Source organism: Carassius gibelio, chromosome A21, assembly GCF_023724105.1.
Source record: "Carassius gibelio isolate Cgi1373 ecotype wild population from Czech Republic chromosome A21, carGib1.2-hapl.c, whole genome shotgun sequence".
Lineage (NCBI taxonomy): Eukaryota > Metazoa > Chordata > Actinopteri > Cypriniformes > Cyprinidae > Carassius > Carassius gibelio.
Window position 1 is genome coordinate 17,733,298 of NC_068391.1, and position 17,140 is coordinate 17,750,437.

Here is a 17,140-nt window from a genome sequence, read left to right on the forward strand (position 1 = left end):
TGCATGCTGAAAACGTGACTTGTCGCATACATGACTTCACTCCCCGAGATGCAAGAAGAAATAAATATTTTTATTAAGGAAAATGACAAAAATAGTAACGCACAGTGACTTGGTTAAGTAACTTTAATCTGATTACTGGTTTGGAAATAGTAATGCGTTAGATTACTCGTTACTGAAAAAAGTGGTCAGATTAGAATAACGCGTTACTAAGTAACGCGTTACCGGCATCACTGCTTACCGTATTGATATATTGATTATATACAGTACTATATATTCCTTTTTTATATTACTTTTAAACTATTTAATGTGTCCTTGGCTTGCAGAATAGAAAAAAAATCTCACTTGCCCCACACTTTGAATTTCTCTGTGAGAATAATTGAGACATTTATTATTATTTATTTCATTGCTCACTGAATTATACCCACCATGAGCTGTATCTGTAGTTCGCTAGATTTCCCTGTGTTCAAAGCGCGGTGAAGTGCATTCCTCAGCCCATTTTTCAACAAGATAAATATGACACAAGCCATGACTTCCCCTGAAGTAAATACTGTAAATAATAAGACACTTCCCTCACGGCCATTTATAATGAACTGTGCACAAGGGGGGTAAAGAGAAGAGAATAAAAACATCAGACTGTGTAGTGAAACACTGCTAACAAATTAGATTTACACAAAGAATAGAGATCTGCATCAGCCTTTTTATTTACCCAGGCTTTTTTTTTTAAACGATTTTATTGTTTAGAGTTGTACGGTAATTTGACAGTTACATCAGGGAACATAGGCGTTACTTGTCATCATACTAATTTTGGTTCACATTCAATTTGGTCTGTTAGAATCTTGAATCTGCTCCAATCCTTGACCCACTCTTTTTTTTTGGGGGGGGATGGGGGCTCTTTCCTGAAAACACACAGCTTTAGATCTGGTTTATTGCATAATAATGATTATTCACTGGCCATATTTACTGTATGACTCGGACTAAGCTGTATCTGAGTGTGGGAAACTGACCTTTATATTTTTGGAACGTGGACGATGAAACCTTTTTTTAACTGTGGCCATTTGTAATCCAATCACATTTAAAGACCTCAAAACTTCCCGTTCAAATGTAAGGAGATACGAGAAGATCAAACCTTGGTTAATAAACCAAGCACTGACTCACAATAATAACCAACTCTTTTCTGCATTTAAACTTTTAAACTGAAACTTTCTCTGCAAGCTCCCTCCTTTTGTGAAATGTTCTTTATTTAGCCACTGGAAAATGATCCTCAGCTGTGCTGATCATATCCCACGTCTATCAGAGCCACTTTCAATGTGACCCATTCTCAGTAATTAAACCAGACACAAATAAGAAGGTGATGGCATCTCTACTATAATGCAACTCTTTCCCAGGATTCTGTGAGATAATCAGGAGATTTTCCCTGCCTAATCTCCATCCACTAATTAACTAGCGCTCTTGGAGCTATATGGGCAAATCCAACTGTAGTTCAACAGCGAGCAGATGTTCAGAGCAGAGAGAGAGAGTGAACCTGAAAGTCCACACACGAGAGATGGAGCCAAAGGAGGGATTTGTGAGGGGAAGTCGCAAGCTGCTAATGCCAATCAAAGCACTTGTTAGGAGATTTTGTTAAAGGTCCCGTTTTACGCGCTTTTTTGTAGCTTTGATTGTGTTTACAATGTACAATATAACGTGTTCATGTTTCGCGTGTAAAAAAACACAGTATTTTTCACACAATTCACCTATCTGTATACTGCTGTTTTCACTGTCACAAAAACGGGCTGATGACTTCCTTGTTCTATGAAGCCTCTCCTTCAGAAATACGTGACGAGTTCTGATTGGGCCAGCGGTTCCTGTGTTGTGATTCGACAGCAGCTGAGAGCAGGCTGCCCTCCTGGTAACGCGATTGGGCTAGAACGCACGTGCTGGAGATGTATTTATAGTCACAGGAGCGTTTTTACTGACGAGATGCGCATGAAAACCGCATTTGTTTTTTTGCACAGCCCTAACATCTAGTTAACAAAGCTAAACAGCGTTGCCCTTTGTGTAATAAGTTACAGAAACTGTTAAACGCACCAACTTAAATAATAAAATTCTCTTACCAGTTGTGGTCCATAAACAACGCCTTCTCCAGACAATGAGGGAACTGCTCCATCTTTCAAGAATAATCTTTGTGCAAATCCTGCATTAAACTGATTGAGATTGAGAAAGTTGTCCTCAGCAAGCTGTCCTCAGCAAAATGAGTTGCACATAGTTTTACATACATAAATTGTAACCATTAATCTCAAAGTACAGCGTCCCTGGGAAGCCCAAACAAAGATGATTGGACTCAGAGATGAAAATAACAGCGTTTCAACGACATGGCGACAAAAGAAAACAGCTCTTCCCTCTTCTCCGTCAGAACGCAACAAGGCCACGCCCCCTGTTTGTGAATTCATGTGGGCGCTGGTTAGTCAAAAAAACTGTTTTAGTGATGTCATTCCTGCTGGAACTAAAGGGCTGTAGTCCAAACGGGTCGTTTTTTGTAGGCGAATTCTGTTAAATCAAATATCTCGCTTGGCATTGAACTTTGAGCTTTAGCATTTTACAGATATTATATATACTCTAACAACAACATTACACACTAACTAAAGTTTAAAACATGGAATCACGAAGAAGGGGACCTTAAACATGAATAGAATCAGAAAAGAGTAAGATTCAAAGATTTTCTTGGAATTTAGTGAGTTGATCCCAAGGCAGTATCAAACATAATATGGAATACAGACATGATCACAATCAATTCCTAAAATCCCAAGAGTGATCATTTACTCTTTTCTAGTGTTTTAGTGCACAGTTGCAAGAAAACCCAAATTTTATGGTGTACTTGCGTGCTGCATACAATAACATATAACACAACATGTGTAGTCTAGTTCACAAAATAATGACTCTTATCAGCTTATGGTTTTTAGTCAATCATAAACATACACCACAACAAGAGTAATCCGACTTACAAATGAATCCTACTGAATCCCTCTAATGAATCTTTCAAATAGATGTGTTTTGGAGTTACTGGGGTGTGTTTCCCAAAAGCATTACCTTTTAGCCAACTATGGTGGCAAGTTCCGTTGTTAACAACATAGTTTAACCATTAGCTGTTTCCCAAAACCATAGTTCAAACTAACATTCGCAAACAGTGTTGCAAACTTACATGGCTGGAACTACAGCTTGCCATCTGCGGTTAGAAGCATAGTTTCTTCTTAGTAAGACATACAGTATGGACTTAAATGATGCTCTTGGGGACGCGAAGCAAGCTAAAATGCAATACAATATATTATCCTTTATTCTATTTAAATATACATTTTAATCGATATATTTTAGCGCGTCCTCAGTAAAAGCTGCTTTTGAAGAGTGTGCATGTGCAGAAACACCTATGGGAACCTCGGAGTGTGACATAAGAGGAAACCCCCGATGAAACAAACAAATGCCTGGGAACCAAAAATAATAAATTAGTCATCAGACGCCATTTACATCAGCCCTAAGGTGTTGAACTTATGTTACCTAATTTGGGAACTTAGATCAGCATGAAAGAGATTTTTATTTATTTCTATAGACACTTTATTAGTTATTCCTGGTTACAGTGTAAGACCTGAGAAACTTCTCATTTAGTTCTCATTTAATCGTTCCATTTTTCATCAGATGAAGGACTCTCATAGTAGCCCTTAATCCTTTCTCTTTTTTCTGGCAAGTCAAACCCTTCCCAAATCTGATCAGATGGACAATGAATGAGATCATCATCTGGAGACAGTTGACCAGTCCGAGCGAGAAACCGTCTTGTTGTCATTTTATTTGTCTCTGCTGAAGACAGGATAAGACAGGTGGAAGAATGTGGACGTAGTGGCTGTCAGCATGAGTTCTCAGTGCCTCGACTTCACTCTGCTGTCTATGAATTATTTGTGGAGCCAGCGATGACAAAAGAGTGTGTCTCATCAGACATCAGCCACCTCTTTTGATATTTGCGAAAATAATGACGTGGAAACATCCATTTTCAGGGTGTTATGTGTATCCGGCAAGCATTTGTACAGCTGTACACACATCTATGCCTTTGATATGTAGAGAGACGTGATATCCAATTTCTGGTTGAGATGGGAAAGTGCCTCTCAGCGTTGTGTAAGCTGTCTGCTGACACGTGCAGAAAATCGTTCACATGCCTGGAGCATACAGTTGGTTGGCTGTCTTGTGTTATAGAGCGCGAGATGGTCTGTGTGTACAATGCAAGGACTTGTTTCAATTCTGTAATGACTACTGGATGTGCCATAACAAGGTACAATATTTTGGATTACATTTGAGACAAATTGTTAGCACCCTGTGGAGATACATCAGAACCCAAAGTGCATTTTATTACTATCAATGACAAAAAAATCTACCTGGTATCATGGCATAAATGCACCTGGGGTAGAGCTGAAGATCTTTGCCCAAACCCGATGGGACCCGATGGGTTCGGTCAGGTTTGGGTTTAATTCTTATAATTTTACACGGGCTCAGGCCACTTTCTAAACTAGCAATATACGTAGCAATTTCTGTATGCACAATTGAATTGAAATGCCATGGACTGAAAATGAAGGCTTCTAGTCCATGTCTGTTAGCTTAGCCAAATTATTAGTGTGAAAATAAGTAGAAATTAACAGTATCTTTTGGGAAAAAAGACCAAGAATATCAATGATTCATGACTAACATAGAGCGTAGACGTAGCTTAAGCTCCAGTGAGAAGTGACGAATGCGGAAACGCAAAGAAGAGAGCAAAACATAACTCCAGTCATGAATTAAAAGTAAAAAAAAATGAATTAACAAAAAGAGAATTTGTAAATAATTTTTTTTGGAAGATTTGATAGAAGCCAAGAAATGATGGGTTTTCCTTTGCTGTAAAAAAAACTTGTTTTAGCTGACATATTCTCACCTGAGTTTACACTAAACCTAAATCCTATGTCATCCACTGGAACGCCACTCTCTCGTGAATGCACTTATGACAGTTAGAAGAAGCTAGAAATTTAAGTTTGAAATATGTATACTTTTCTTAGACGAACGTATTGCTTCAGAAAGCCTTTATTAAACCCCAGAGCCATGTGGAGTACTTTTTTATGATGGATGGATGTACTTTATTTTGCTTCAAAATCTCGAACATCATTCACTGCCATTATAAATCTTGGAAGAGCCAGTACATTTTTTTTATATATAATTCCGAAGGTATTCGTCTGAAAGAATAAAGCCATATACACCTAGGATGTCTTGAGTGTGAATAAATCATGGGATGGCTTTTCCTTTTTGGTTGAGGTGAACTACTCCTTTTAAATTGCCTTTTAATATGTTCCTCCCCAACTTCCTGTTTCAATAGGAAATGCATCAACAAAGGAAAGGAAACTCATAAATCTCATGAATATGATAATCTTATGATGTCAGCCAGACAAGAGGTATTTTATATACAAAAATAATAATGGAATCACAAGGGAAAAGGAAAGCAAAGAAAGAAAACAAGAGACTTTCAAAATAAGAGGCTGAATAAATTCAAAATTAAAGACTTAACAGGAGACATGAAGACAAAACAAATATCAAAACACAATCATTAGCCAAACAAAAACTCCCTCACTCACTCCCAGTGCGCTTCATTCTGTTTTCCCTCGTCTCTTGCCCTGGTCTAACCCACCACTCAATTCACCTCCCTAGAGAAGACAAACAGACAAAGAAGAGGAATAAAGCCAGTGTTTGTGTGCAAGAAAACAAAAGTAAATCTGCCAGCCCCCAAGGTACGGGACCCTCCCAGCCCTGCTAACTGTTAATCAGCCTGCCTCTCTCTGTGTGTGTTAGCTGGCCTAATGATTTCCCAGCTAGACCACCACACCAGCACCCCCTGAGCTAGCCCCCAAAATCAATCTTGCTCTCATGAATTATTGAGTTGTTTGCCTTCAGTCTTTTACAATAGACACTAAAGGAGACCCATCTCTCTCTTTTCCTTTCTCTCTTACACTGTTTTTGCTCTCTTTTCTTCCCTCTCTATTTCTATAACTGGGTTGGTTCGTTGGTGATTTTGTCAAAGATGTTTCAAGAGGTCAGGTCATCTTTCTTGCCACGTGAAAGTATGGACTGCGTGTGCGCTTTTGGCTAAAAAGTCGATTTCCTGTTGGGCCAATGCAAGTTGCTGCCCGTAATAAGTATGTCAAAAGTGCCAGTATTCATGTAGATGCTACTACTCCTTTAAATATTTAAATAAACTGTTAAAAATAAAATAGTTATTTAGAATTAAAATTATATTAATCTGTTGATTTGATTCATGAAGTAACATAATTTTATATACTGCTTCCATGTTTTGCATTGTTTAAATATTCTGAAGGTGTGTGACGGAATCCCCATTAAGGGATGCACAACCCAACAACACCAAAATACAAACCATCAACATTTTCATTCATTATATTTGTGTTTCTAGCTCAAGTAGCTATATTAGCACCACAAAAAAACAAGGTGTCTTGTTATAGAAAAACTGTGCTTACAACACCGAATATAAGCATGAATATGATCCAGGTGAACCAGTCATCAACTTGATTTCCATATCTCCAGGGACATCTTGGTCTGATTGACAGCTCTCTGTTCCCACTCTGGGGTGAGCAATTACCAGTCCTGCATATTAAGAATTGCTTGTGTAAAATGATGCTCCTGCATGAATTTCTCTTTCTGTTTAGTTTTTGGGGCTAGAGAGAGAGAGAGAGAAAGAAATTCAATCTTAAAACATGATAGCAAGAGTAAGGAGGGAGTCAATCCATAGCAGTGATTCAACCATGGAATGACATCATCTTTTGAGTGACATCACATCTAGTAATCATGTCACACCCTTTTTGAGTCATAGAACTGGCATCAAAGGAATATTTAATTGCAAAATGAAATCAGCCTCATGTCATTTGATAGCCATGTGACTTACTTACTTCCATGAAACACGGGGAAACTTTATGAGAAATTTTTACCAACATTTTTTAAATTGCACCAAAAAGTGAAAAATGATCTGCATACATTAAAATAGAGCTGGTCAAAATGCATTACAACAGGTTTGACACACTGACAATGGAGAATCTATGATATTCCATGACAGTGACAATCAGACTTGGCCCAACATGTCTCATTAATGTGAGAAGAAGATTGGAGAACTATATGTCATGTGGGTTTTAACGATGAGATATTTCTCTATTACTTTCAGGGCATGATGTGTGATATATGTAAGACTTCACTTATTAGATGACATACTAGATGGCATTATTTATTAACTGATAGTGGTATTATTTGAGTTTTATGTGAAAGAGAATGGGTACACTGTTTCAAATTCACTTAAACCAACAAAATATGCCAAATAAAACATAACCACCAATTTATTAATTAATTTATTTATTATATGTAAACGCACACAAGAATATGCCTAGTATTTCTCTTGGCATGGTGGTGTTGACACTGTTGCAATAGTGTTATCAAATGACTGCTGCTATCAGCATTGAATTCTCACCACTACACCGGGAGCCAATTCTACAGTATTCCACAAAACGATTGATCTGGTCAAATGTCACTAAATTTTTCATGATTAATGTCTCTTAGCATATCATTTTACGTACATAAGCCAGTGCTTTAAAGTGAAACGGTATAAATGCTCAGAAACAGAGTATTTTGCAGTTAATGCATGGTATAACTGCTTTATTACTATGTTGTAAATGTGTAATAACATACATTTAAATCTATTTGTAGGGAATTGGGAAATGTTGATTGGCATAATGTAAATCATGCAGAATAGATTAGTTGGTGAGGCTGAGAGATGAAGAGACCAAGTGAGTGAGTTCAAGGATAGAGAGAGACCCAAAAATTACAAACACAAAGAAAGAGGATAGGGATAGGGAAGACCCCCCCCCCCCCCTCCCAATCTCTCTCTCTCTCTCTCTCTCTCTCTCTCTCTCTGATTCACTTGGAAGTGTGCGTTAGCCCTCATAAAATATTAATGTTGGTTGTGCTCAGAGCCATAATTGCCATCTCAGCCCGTGAATAATTTACGCTGCTGTGCTGTTCACATGGGCTCATTTACTCTTGGTGTGGCTCGCACCATACTGAAATATGGCACAAGCAGCTATAGCCACTGTTTTGCATTTATTAACCAAATTAGATTACCTCATGCAAAAGCTTCTCTCATCATGATATCAGCCCTACTGAATTTCAGGAAATGCAAAAACCTGTTTCTACAGCGTCAACCACTCACAATACAGTTTAACAAGGCTCTAAATGCCGCATGAGTTTTTAAATTACACCATTGTGATTTGTTTCAACATACTGCCACTTTCTATTAAATTATGTTCATTAAAGGGTACATAACATACACAGTTGAACCTAATCTCATGTTAATCTTGAGTACATATAGAGTAGTACTGCATCCAGTACTGGCCAGCGTGTGCGTGGACGCGCTTTTCAGAGAGAAATGCTCATATAAGGAGTTCCACTCTCGTCTACGTCATTAGATCCACGATAAAAAAAAACCCAGCTGAAACTTGTACCAACCCCGAAGTAAGATCTTCAGCACAGAGATTCTTAGTCATTCTTTTAAATAATTTTTTCAACTTTGGCCATGTTTAGCATGAGAATCCATCTTTTTAACTAGAGTTGGGGTACTCGAACTTGGACTCGGACTCGAGTCCGGACTCGAGTCCAATTTTGAAGGAACTCGGACTTGTCACGCACTCGGGTGAATTTGTACTCGGACTTGACATGGACTCGAACATTTTGGACTCTGAAAATATTCCGAGTACAGTCGAGTCCGCGTGTGTAACAATAAAACCAGCATAAAATTGAGATGATAAATTAATGAATGTCTCCCCTTATGTCATTTTACTGCACGGATGTCGATCAAACATTCAAATATATAAAGGCACTAATAATAATTCCAGTCAGTTAAAAACCTCATAATCATAAAAAGTTTACAATTAAGTTTTGCAACAACACACCCATATACAGTAACTGCAATAATGTGCATAAGAGGATTTAAGTCTTGAAGATATAAAGTAAATTAGGTGTCATCAGCGCAGAAACCATGATCCACTTACTATACATAATCCATTGTGATGTATTTGTTATTAAATGAACTTACGTTTTGTCAGATTGCCCTTCATTCAAGCCCTCGGTTTACCCGCACTCATTACATTAGCACAAAATCAGTTCAGAATCAATCACCAAAAGAATCAGTTCGGTTCAGACGCGTTGTGAGTCAGTCGGCTTCACCCTGAATCATGCATGCGCAGTATCATCAGCTCCTCGGTTCTCGAATCGGACGCGTCCGAAAGAAACGATTTTCGGTTCAGTTTACTGATGATCTGAAAACCGATGCAACCGGTTCTTGACTCGAGAACGAGAATCGCTCAAACCGGCACGTGCTGCCATTCAGTATCATCAGCTGCTCTACACGTGTTCATGTTCTGTTTACTACAAACTCAATTCGTGAATCTGTCATCATTAACTATAAATACAGTACAGATATTTCCTAAATCATCCCTTATTCCTGTTAATCATGGAGTCTTAGAGTCTTAATTGTAGTCCAACTTCCCTGAAAACCCCTTTGGCCTATACATAATCTACAATATACAGATTATAAACATGCATCTTAAAAAAAAAAATAGATAAAAATTATATATATATATATATATATATATATATATATATATATATATATATATATATATATATATATATATATATATATATATATATATATATATATTTGACCAATATTTTTGTTTGAATTGACCAAACAAGCAGTGCAACTTTATGATGCAAGTTTTCCCAAGACAACAGACAATTCATAATGTCATCATTAAGGATCTCCTCATTGGCTGCACTTTACCTCTGTCAAATGTGGGGGAGAGGCATTAAATAACTGAAATGTCAGCTTTAACTGGAGGACAATATAGTGTGATACAATAATAAAATAGGTTCATTTGTATTTTCATGCACTTGTAATACAATAAAACATTTGAAACCTTTTTTGATAGGAAACTAGTTCTGTTGACATAAAAGAAAAATGTTCAATGGAAATGACTAGAAGTAACAGTGGTATTTGTTTTAGAAAATTTTTATATTGCCATTGGTTTAATGGGTTGAAAGGTTAAAATATTAATAGAATGTAAAAATTTACAATGCCAATTTATAATCTTTTTTAATTTAATTACTTTCTGGACTCGGGCGGACTCGACTCGGACTCGGCCTTTAAGAACTCGGACTTGAGTCCAACTCGGCCCCTTTTGGACTCGGACTCGGACTTGGACTCGATGTTTGTGGACTTGGTCTTGACTTGTACTCGACAAAGGTGGACTCGGACCCAACTCTAACACTGTGAACCATTCTGAATATAATAACATTATGGTAATTAAAAAGTGAATTTTGAATTTAGTATTAATTTAGAGTTTCACATTTATTGATGTACTTGTCACAATAAGTGCATTTGATTAAATGTTTGGATTGATAATATAAAATAATAATCTTATTTTTTTTTTTTTTACAGTAGACCATTTGGATTGAGATTGGTTTAAAGTAAAGAAATTAGTAGATTCTTTGTCACCCTTTTTATTTTTACTTTTGTGTTTTTTATGATGTTGTTCATGTTCCAGATGTGAACTACAACCTGAACTATACTTGCCATGTCATAATGATTATTATTTTACTGTAAGGATCTTTGTTTTATTTAGTGTATCCTTCTGTTTTTCTAATGAATTCATCAGCGGTGGTGTATTGTGATCTGTTCTAGAGAGGTCACAGGTGTCTCACTGTTAGCTCCACACTCAACCCCTCTAGTAATTGGCCTTCATTGGAGTGCCCTTAACTGAAGACGACAGCGAGGCTCTTTCAAATAACCATATCCACACACACCTGAGTGCTCTTTAACAAGTAACTGGGCTTGTCGGGCCACATTAGGTCAAAAGTAAGCAGCCTCCTGATATTACCCTGACATGCATAAAAACACATATCAAAATGGATATAGACACACAAATGCACATCTACAGTGAATTTGGACTAGAGCTGTAATAGCTGTAATGTACAGGACCCGAGCCCGACAGGTTTCGGCCCGAGCCCGACAAGTACATTTTGACTGACAGCTTTTTTAAAGCCCGAACCCGTTTACAGCTCGACATTATTTAAATGTGTGCACGCACACAGCTCTTTTGCCTTTTGTCAACAATGAGTAATTTATTCATGTTTTAACATAATTTACTCATAACTACCGTAGCCTAGACCACTTGGAAGTTGGAATAAATAAATAAAATAAGTCCTCTGTGACATCGTAACATCTCAGCATTCTAGACATAGGCTCATTTAGCCTATAATTAGACCAACGCACCAATAAAAACGAGTAATTTAAAAAAAATAAAATTAAGATAAATTTTTAATTAAGATGGGTATTTGGCAATAACGAAATTAAGATAAAGGCTCCGCCGGATTTGCTTTATTTAATAAAAGAATAATGCCAACATTAGCGTAAATACTCTGTCAACATTATGCATTTAAGACTCAATGAAAATTTAGTTATCATTTGAAAAACCTTTACTCACAGAGATTAGGCTAGGTCTACATGTTTTTGTGGAGGAAAATGATTAAATGTACTGTAGATGTCTTCAGCGCGCCCCTGCGCTCACTGATGGTGCGTCATTATTCACTCATTATTCTCATTATAAACATGATAAAAACTTCTCCACACCTCAGAGTTTGCTTTAGTTGCTGGTGCAACCAAAACGTAATCACCAGAGGCAAGCCTCCGTTACACCTGCTCAGCATTCATTTTCGCATCTTTCTCGCGCTAATCGAAACGCATCACATGACCGCTCGTTTACCTCGCAAACCGGAGCGCAAGCCCGAGCCCGGCCCGAGCCCGCGTAAGATGATAGAAATTAAGCCCGAACCCGACCGAACCCGTCGGGTCCCGACGGGTCCCATCGGGTTCAGGCAAAGATCTTCAGCTCTAATTTGGACACTTAAGACATGTAGGAGTGCCATTATATAAAAAGGCAAAATATTCTGCAAACTAATTTTATTTGAGATTTTCTAACTTAACTTTTTGTTAATCCACAAATTGTACACCCCCCTTGACAGTTTGAATTGATTATAGGTATCTTTTTCACAGTGTATTCTGGCATTGCTTTCTCTGTAAAGGATACATGTCATGCTGCCTTCAGATTTGGTTAAAATTAGTTGTCTTACTAGGCAGCATAATAAAGTTACCAAACTTTTGTTGCATTGATGCTTTTGGAACTGACTAATTGTGGTTGTGTTTGAAACCGAGTGTGCAAGTTATAGTAAGAATAGCTGATTCATTAACAGTTTCATATTGACAAAAGAGAAAGACAGAATTCCAAAAAAAAAAGAGGCAGGAGAGGGAAATACATGAGAAGAAAAGGTCCTGACAGACTGATATGTGCCATGCCATCATCCAGTTAGACACACACACACTGGTTGTATGCCAGTCAGAGCAGCTGGTATTGTGCTGTTACAGCTCTAATGCCATTCTGTGTATGAAGGGTTTGTGATAGTGCCCATAAATGTGCCCGCTTTGTGCTTAGCATGATTACGAGAGAGACAGACATTGTCTGTTTGGTTTGGAGTCTGTGTGTGTGTGTGTGTGTGTGTGTTTCAATCGACGAGCTGTCTTAGTAGCGTTTCCCCATGCGACAGATGGACTCTTCACATTTCAGCACACTGCCTGTTGCTGTGTGTTTTTGTCTGTGCATGTGTTTGTATTTCTGAACTTTTAGGGAGTGTAAAAGTTCATACTCTCTTAAAAAATGTTGTATGGTGGGTGGGTTTGTTTGTTTGTTTTTGTGTGAAGCAAACTTTTTCTAACCAAGAAGCTTTTTTTTTTGTTTCATTGGGTAATTTGGATATTTGATTTTCTGGACAAAAGTCTTAATATACTTGGGAAGAAGTATATTTCTTAAGATAAAGAGTTTTTTTTTTTTTAATTATTTATTTTTCACATATATCATCAATTACTAATTTATAAATATCGGTACTAATTTATGAATGTGTCGATTTTTTTTTTTTAATTTTTGTTTTACATTTTACAACCTGGACTAACATTGCCTTGTCATTAAAGGGCAATTTATCTGATATTTAAGAGACATTTTTGACTCTGACACAATGGGGGCTTCTGTAAGATAACATTTTCAGGTGTTTAGTTTTGTTGCCAAACCAAAAATTATGACAAACTACTTTTGTTCTCCTAAATTTATTTGATTTTAGAAATTAAAAACATGCTCATCATAAAATATCTATTAGCCATTTACAGTTTGCTACAGTGTGCTATTCATTATAATAAAAAATACAAGGACTTTTATATGTCCCACCACTAGTTGCAGTTTCAACAAGAAATATGTCAACATATAAGAAAATTCCACTCATCAAACTTTTATAGGAATCTTTAAGGTACCAGTACATAGATGTTTTCTTTAGAACTGGAATCTAAAGATCTTTGTGGATCTTACAAAGGTTCTCCTGTGGCATTAGAATCACCATTTGTGGTTCTAATTGGATCTGTCTAATTTCACTCAGCCAGAGTTTTGGTGAACTGGTCAGCTGGCCCATTTACAGGGTTTAAATGTTTATCAATCCTGTTTCAGAACATTCAAAGGATTCCTTCAGTCCACCGCTAACCAATCATTTATCTTCCTTTGCAGATTTTTTCTCAAATTTTTCCTGAAATGCAATCAGAACTGCCTGAAGAATGCAGGAAATCCACGGGACATGCGGCGCTTTCAGGTAAACCATGTGTCTTTAATTTTTTTTCACTCATTATCTCATTACTTCTGCTCACTTTCCAAACATCCATCCTTCTGACTCAGTGTTTCCAACTCTCTTAGTCTGCTTTTGCTGATCTGGTCTGGTTCTGGATGTTTTTGTATACCAGTGTAAAATCTTTGGAATAACTATGGTCTCATTTATTTTATTTATTTATTTTTTCATGCATGAAATATTCCTTTCTCTGTATGTAGTTTTACTGTCTTCAGCATTTGATGGTATTTAAAATCTGGCTTCAAGCCTGTAAACACACTCTGCATAATTGCACAACAGTTTCACTCGCACAGTGCGCGTGTGTTTGAGTGTGAGACATTGAGTAAATAACCTATCACTACTTTGCAAGAAACACAAAACCTTGACCTCCAGTCATTCATTGGTATGTGACCCTTGTTGCTTTTACAAGCCCTCTTAAACACACACACACGCACACACACACACACACACACGTTTGTTTTTGTGAAAAGTGGGTTCATGCCATAGGCGTAATGGTTTTTATACAGTACAAACTGTATATTCTATGGCCCTTCACCAACCCTACCCCTAACCCTAACCCTCACAGGAAACTTTGCGCATTTTTACTTTCTCAAAAAAAAAAAAAGCAAATTCTGTATGATTTATAAGTGTTTTGAAAAATGGAGACATGGGTTATGTCCTCATAAGTTGCCCTCTCCTTGTAATACCTGTGTCATTATACAGAATTGTGTCCTGGTATGTCACAAAAACAAGAGCACACACACACACACACACACACACACACACACCAAGTTTCCAAAATATCAGCCTGTTTTTGGATCAGTATTCAGTGCTGAAGTAAGATATTATCTCAGCAGCTGTCTGTATAGTTCTGTCTATAAACGAATCATTTGCAGCACTCTACAAATGAACTCACAGTGAATGTGTAATTAGCAGCAGAACGCAGTCATATTTTATACAGCGAGCGTGCAAGAATGCAGAAGAGAGACTTTCCATCACACACATACACAATGTGATGTTATAGTGCGGTGGCTGCTAGCAGTCTCAGACGTTACTTCTAAAATTCCTTAAAGGAGAACCACAAATAAGACACATGTTGAGAAACAGTAAGAGAACAGAGATGTTAATGTGGTGTATCAAGCTCGAATGGACTGGTCAGATGTGACCTTAGAAATGAGAAACATTTGAGCTCATAGTTAGATCTCTGACCTTTTTTTTTTTATTTAGTTCAGATTGCTTTTGAAATTTTAAAGGGAACAGCATGTGATTACTAGGGTTCTCTTCTCAGCAGAAAAATCTGAGAAGCAGGAGAATCGTCACTTGAAAATTCCCATGTCATTGCTATCTAGGAGAAACAATTGAGAGATTATAGGGACTCACACCTTTAAGCATCAAGGACCGTGAGAAGTAAAAAAAAAAAAGAGATACGGAGATTAGGTCGGGAGAAAGAATAAAGTGAAACTGTAAGTATATACTTAGCAACATCCCTCAGAGACTTACCTCTCTTCCCCCAGTCCTTTATTTTTTTTAAAGAGGCAGAATTTCCTCTCAAAGCTTAACAGCAATTGAAATAAGAGGCTCTATGTGGGGTAACAGGGGGCCTCTGCAGCTTAAGAGGGCCCGTTCCTGCCACTCATAATGGTGACCTCACACGTTTAGTACATTTTTCCCATTGGGTGCTTCAGTAATGCCCACTTTTTAATTGAATTAATCCGAGCCAACCTCTATCAGCAATCAGTCGAGAGAGCAGGGCATTGTGGGATAGGCAGAGAAGTGTGTTTGTATATGGTGTTAATTAGTGTACAGCATGGAAATGATTAGAGAGTGCGAGTGCTTTAATCGCAGCGCTGCTTTTGAGGTGAGGCGTCAACTTCGGCTGACACCGCTAGTGGCGCAAAAATTACACACTTTACTTCAAAGTGACAAAATGAAATTCCTTTTCTGTCATTTACACCCATACCCGGCCTTTACAGGTGGTTGTGTCGACGACAGTGAGCGTAGAAGGACACGTTCTGGCTGTTTCGGACAATATGTTTGTGCACAACAACTCCAAACATGGCAGAAGAGCTCGTCGGCTGGACCCGTCGGAGGGAACGGCGTCATACCTGGAGCACGGTGAGTTACTGTGGATTTAACACAGAGAGTTTAGCAGATAAATGGGATGTATTTGCTACTTTCTGTTGAATTGGCTTCTAATTAGAATTGGGAAGTCTTATTCGTTTTAATGAATTGAAACAAACTGATTCAAAAAGTATTTTCTACAGAGCCCCGCACGTCACATGCAAGAAAAATTGTGTGCACAATTTACTAATTCGTTCCCTCAATGTACTAAAACGTGCACACGATTACTATAGCATTCCCTCGATTTACTATTGCATTCACTCGATTTATAAATTGTGCGCACGATTTACTAATTAGTTCCCTCGATTTGTTAATTCGTGCGCAGAATTTAGCAAATCGAGTGAACGCAATAGTAAATCGAGGGAACACAATAGTAAATCGAGGGAACGCAATAGTAAATCGAGGGAATGCAATGGTAATCGTGTGCACGATTTAGTAAATTGATGGAACGAATAAGTAAATTGTGCACACAATTGATGTATTTTTTCTTGCATGTCATGTGCGGGGCTCCGTAATTTTCCCATCCTAATCCCAAACACGAAAAATGGCATCAGAAGGAGCAAGTGGAGGTTGGCTAGTGTGTGAACAGGGACCCTGACAGATCATATAGACTCACGCTTTATTATGCTGTAATGAAATATGCAGTAAGCCTCTGCAAACCTCTGACAATAACCACGCACACAAATCTACATTTTATTAATAGTGTGTTGATACAAAATCTTCAACTCCATCCAGTATGTGTGAATGAGTTGGTGAGAGATAACACTTAGCTGTTGGAGCTGTCCGTGAGCTTTGGCCCTTTAAGTCACTTCTCCAGTGGTGCGGACAGAGTAAAAGATGAAGCAGAGATTAATTAAAGCACTAACCTGTGCCCTCCCTCATTCCTTTAACCCTTCCCTCCATCTGCAGAAATTACTATGGTGGGCTTTAATTGAATGCAGAGGATAAAAATGATGCATAGAGCTAGACACATTAAATTCAAAAGCACAGATTTTTAAATATGAGGAAGCTACGTACTAATACCATAATACTGATGGTTAGCATATTCATGCATTATAGTTCTATAGTTTTTATACAATATTTATATGATAGTTTTTATACTTTTTATATGATTCTCTGAGGTACTACTGAAAATATAGTACTATTTATGATGTGGAGACAGGACTTACAGTCAATTCCTGTGGAGTCTTTTTTTAGCGTGTTGCTAAGCTAAAAGCATGATACCCCA

General features: G+C 37.6%; 1 protein-coding gene across 5 annotated transcripts in view; it reads left to right on the forward strand.

Annotated features, from left to right (window-relative positions):
- The window catches only part of LOC127942024 (transcription factor COE1-A), a 121,037-nt gene that overhangs the window by 66,224 nt on the left and 37,673 nt on the right, over window positions 1–17,140 (forward strand). For all 5 annotated transcript variants that reach the window (XM_052537543.1, XM_052537544.1, XM_052537545.1 and 2 more), the window contains exons 7-8: window positions 13,698–13,779; window positions 15,765–15,906. In XM_052537543.1, coding sequence (XP_052393503.1) covers window positions 13,698–13,779; window positions 15,765–15,906 — 224 coding nt within the window. The remainder of the gene's footprint in view (window positions 1–13,697; window positions 13,780–15,764; window positions 15,907–17,140) is intronic.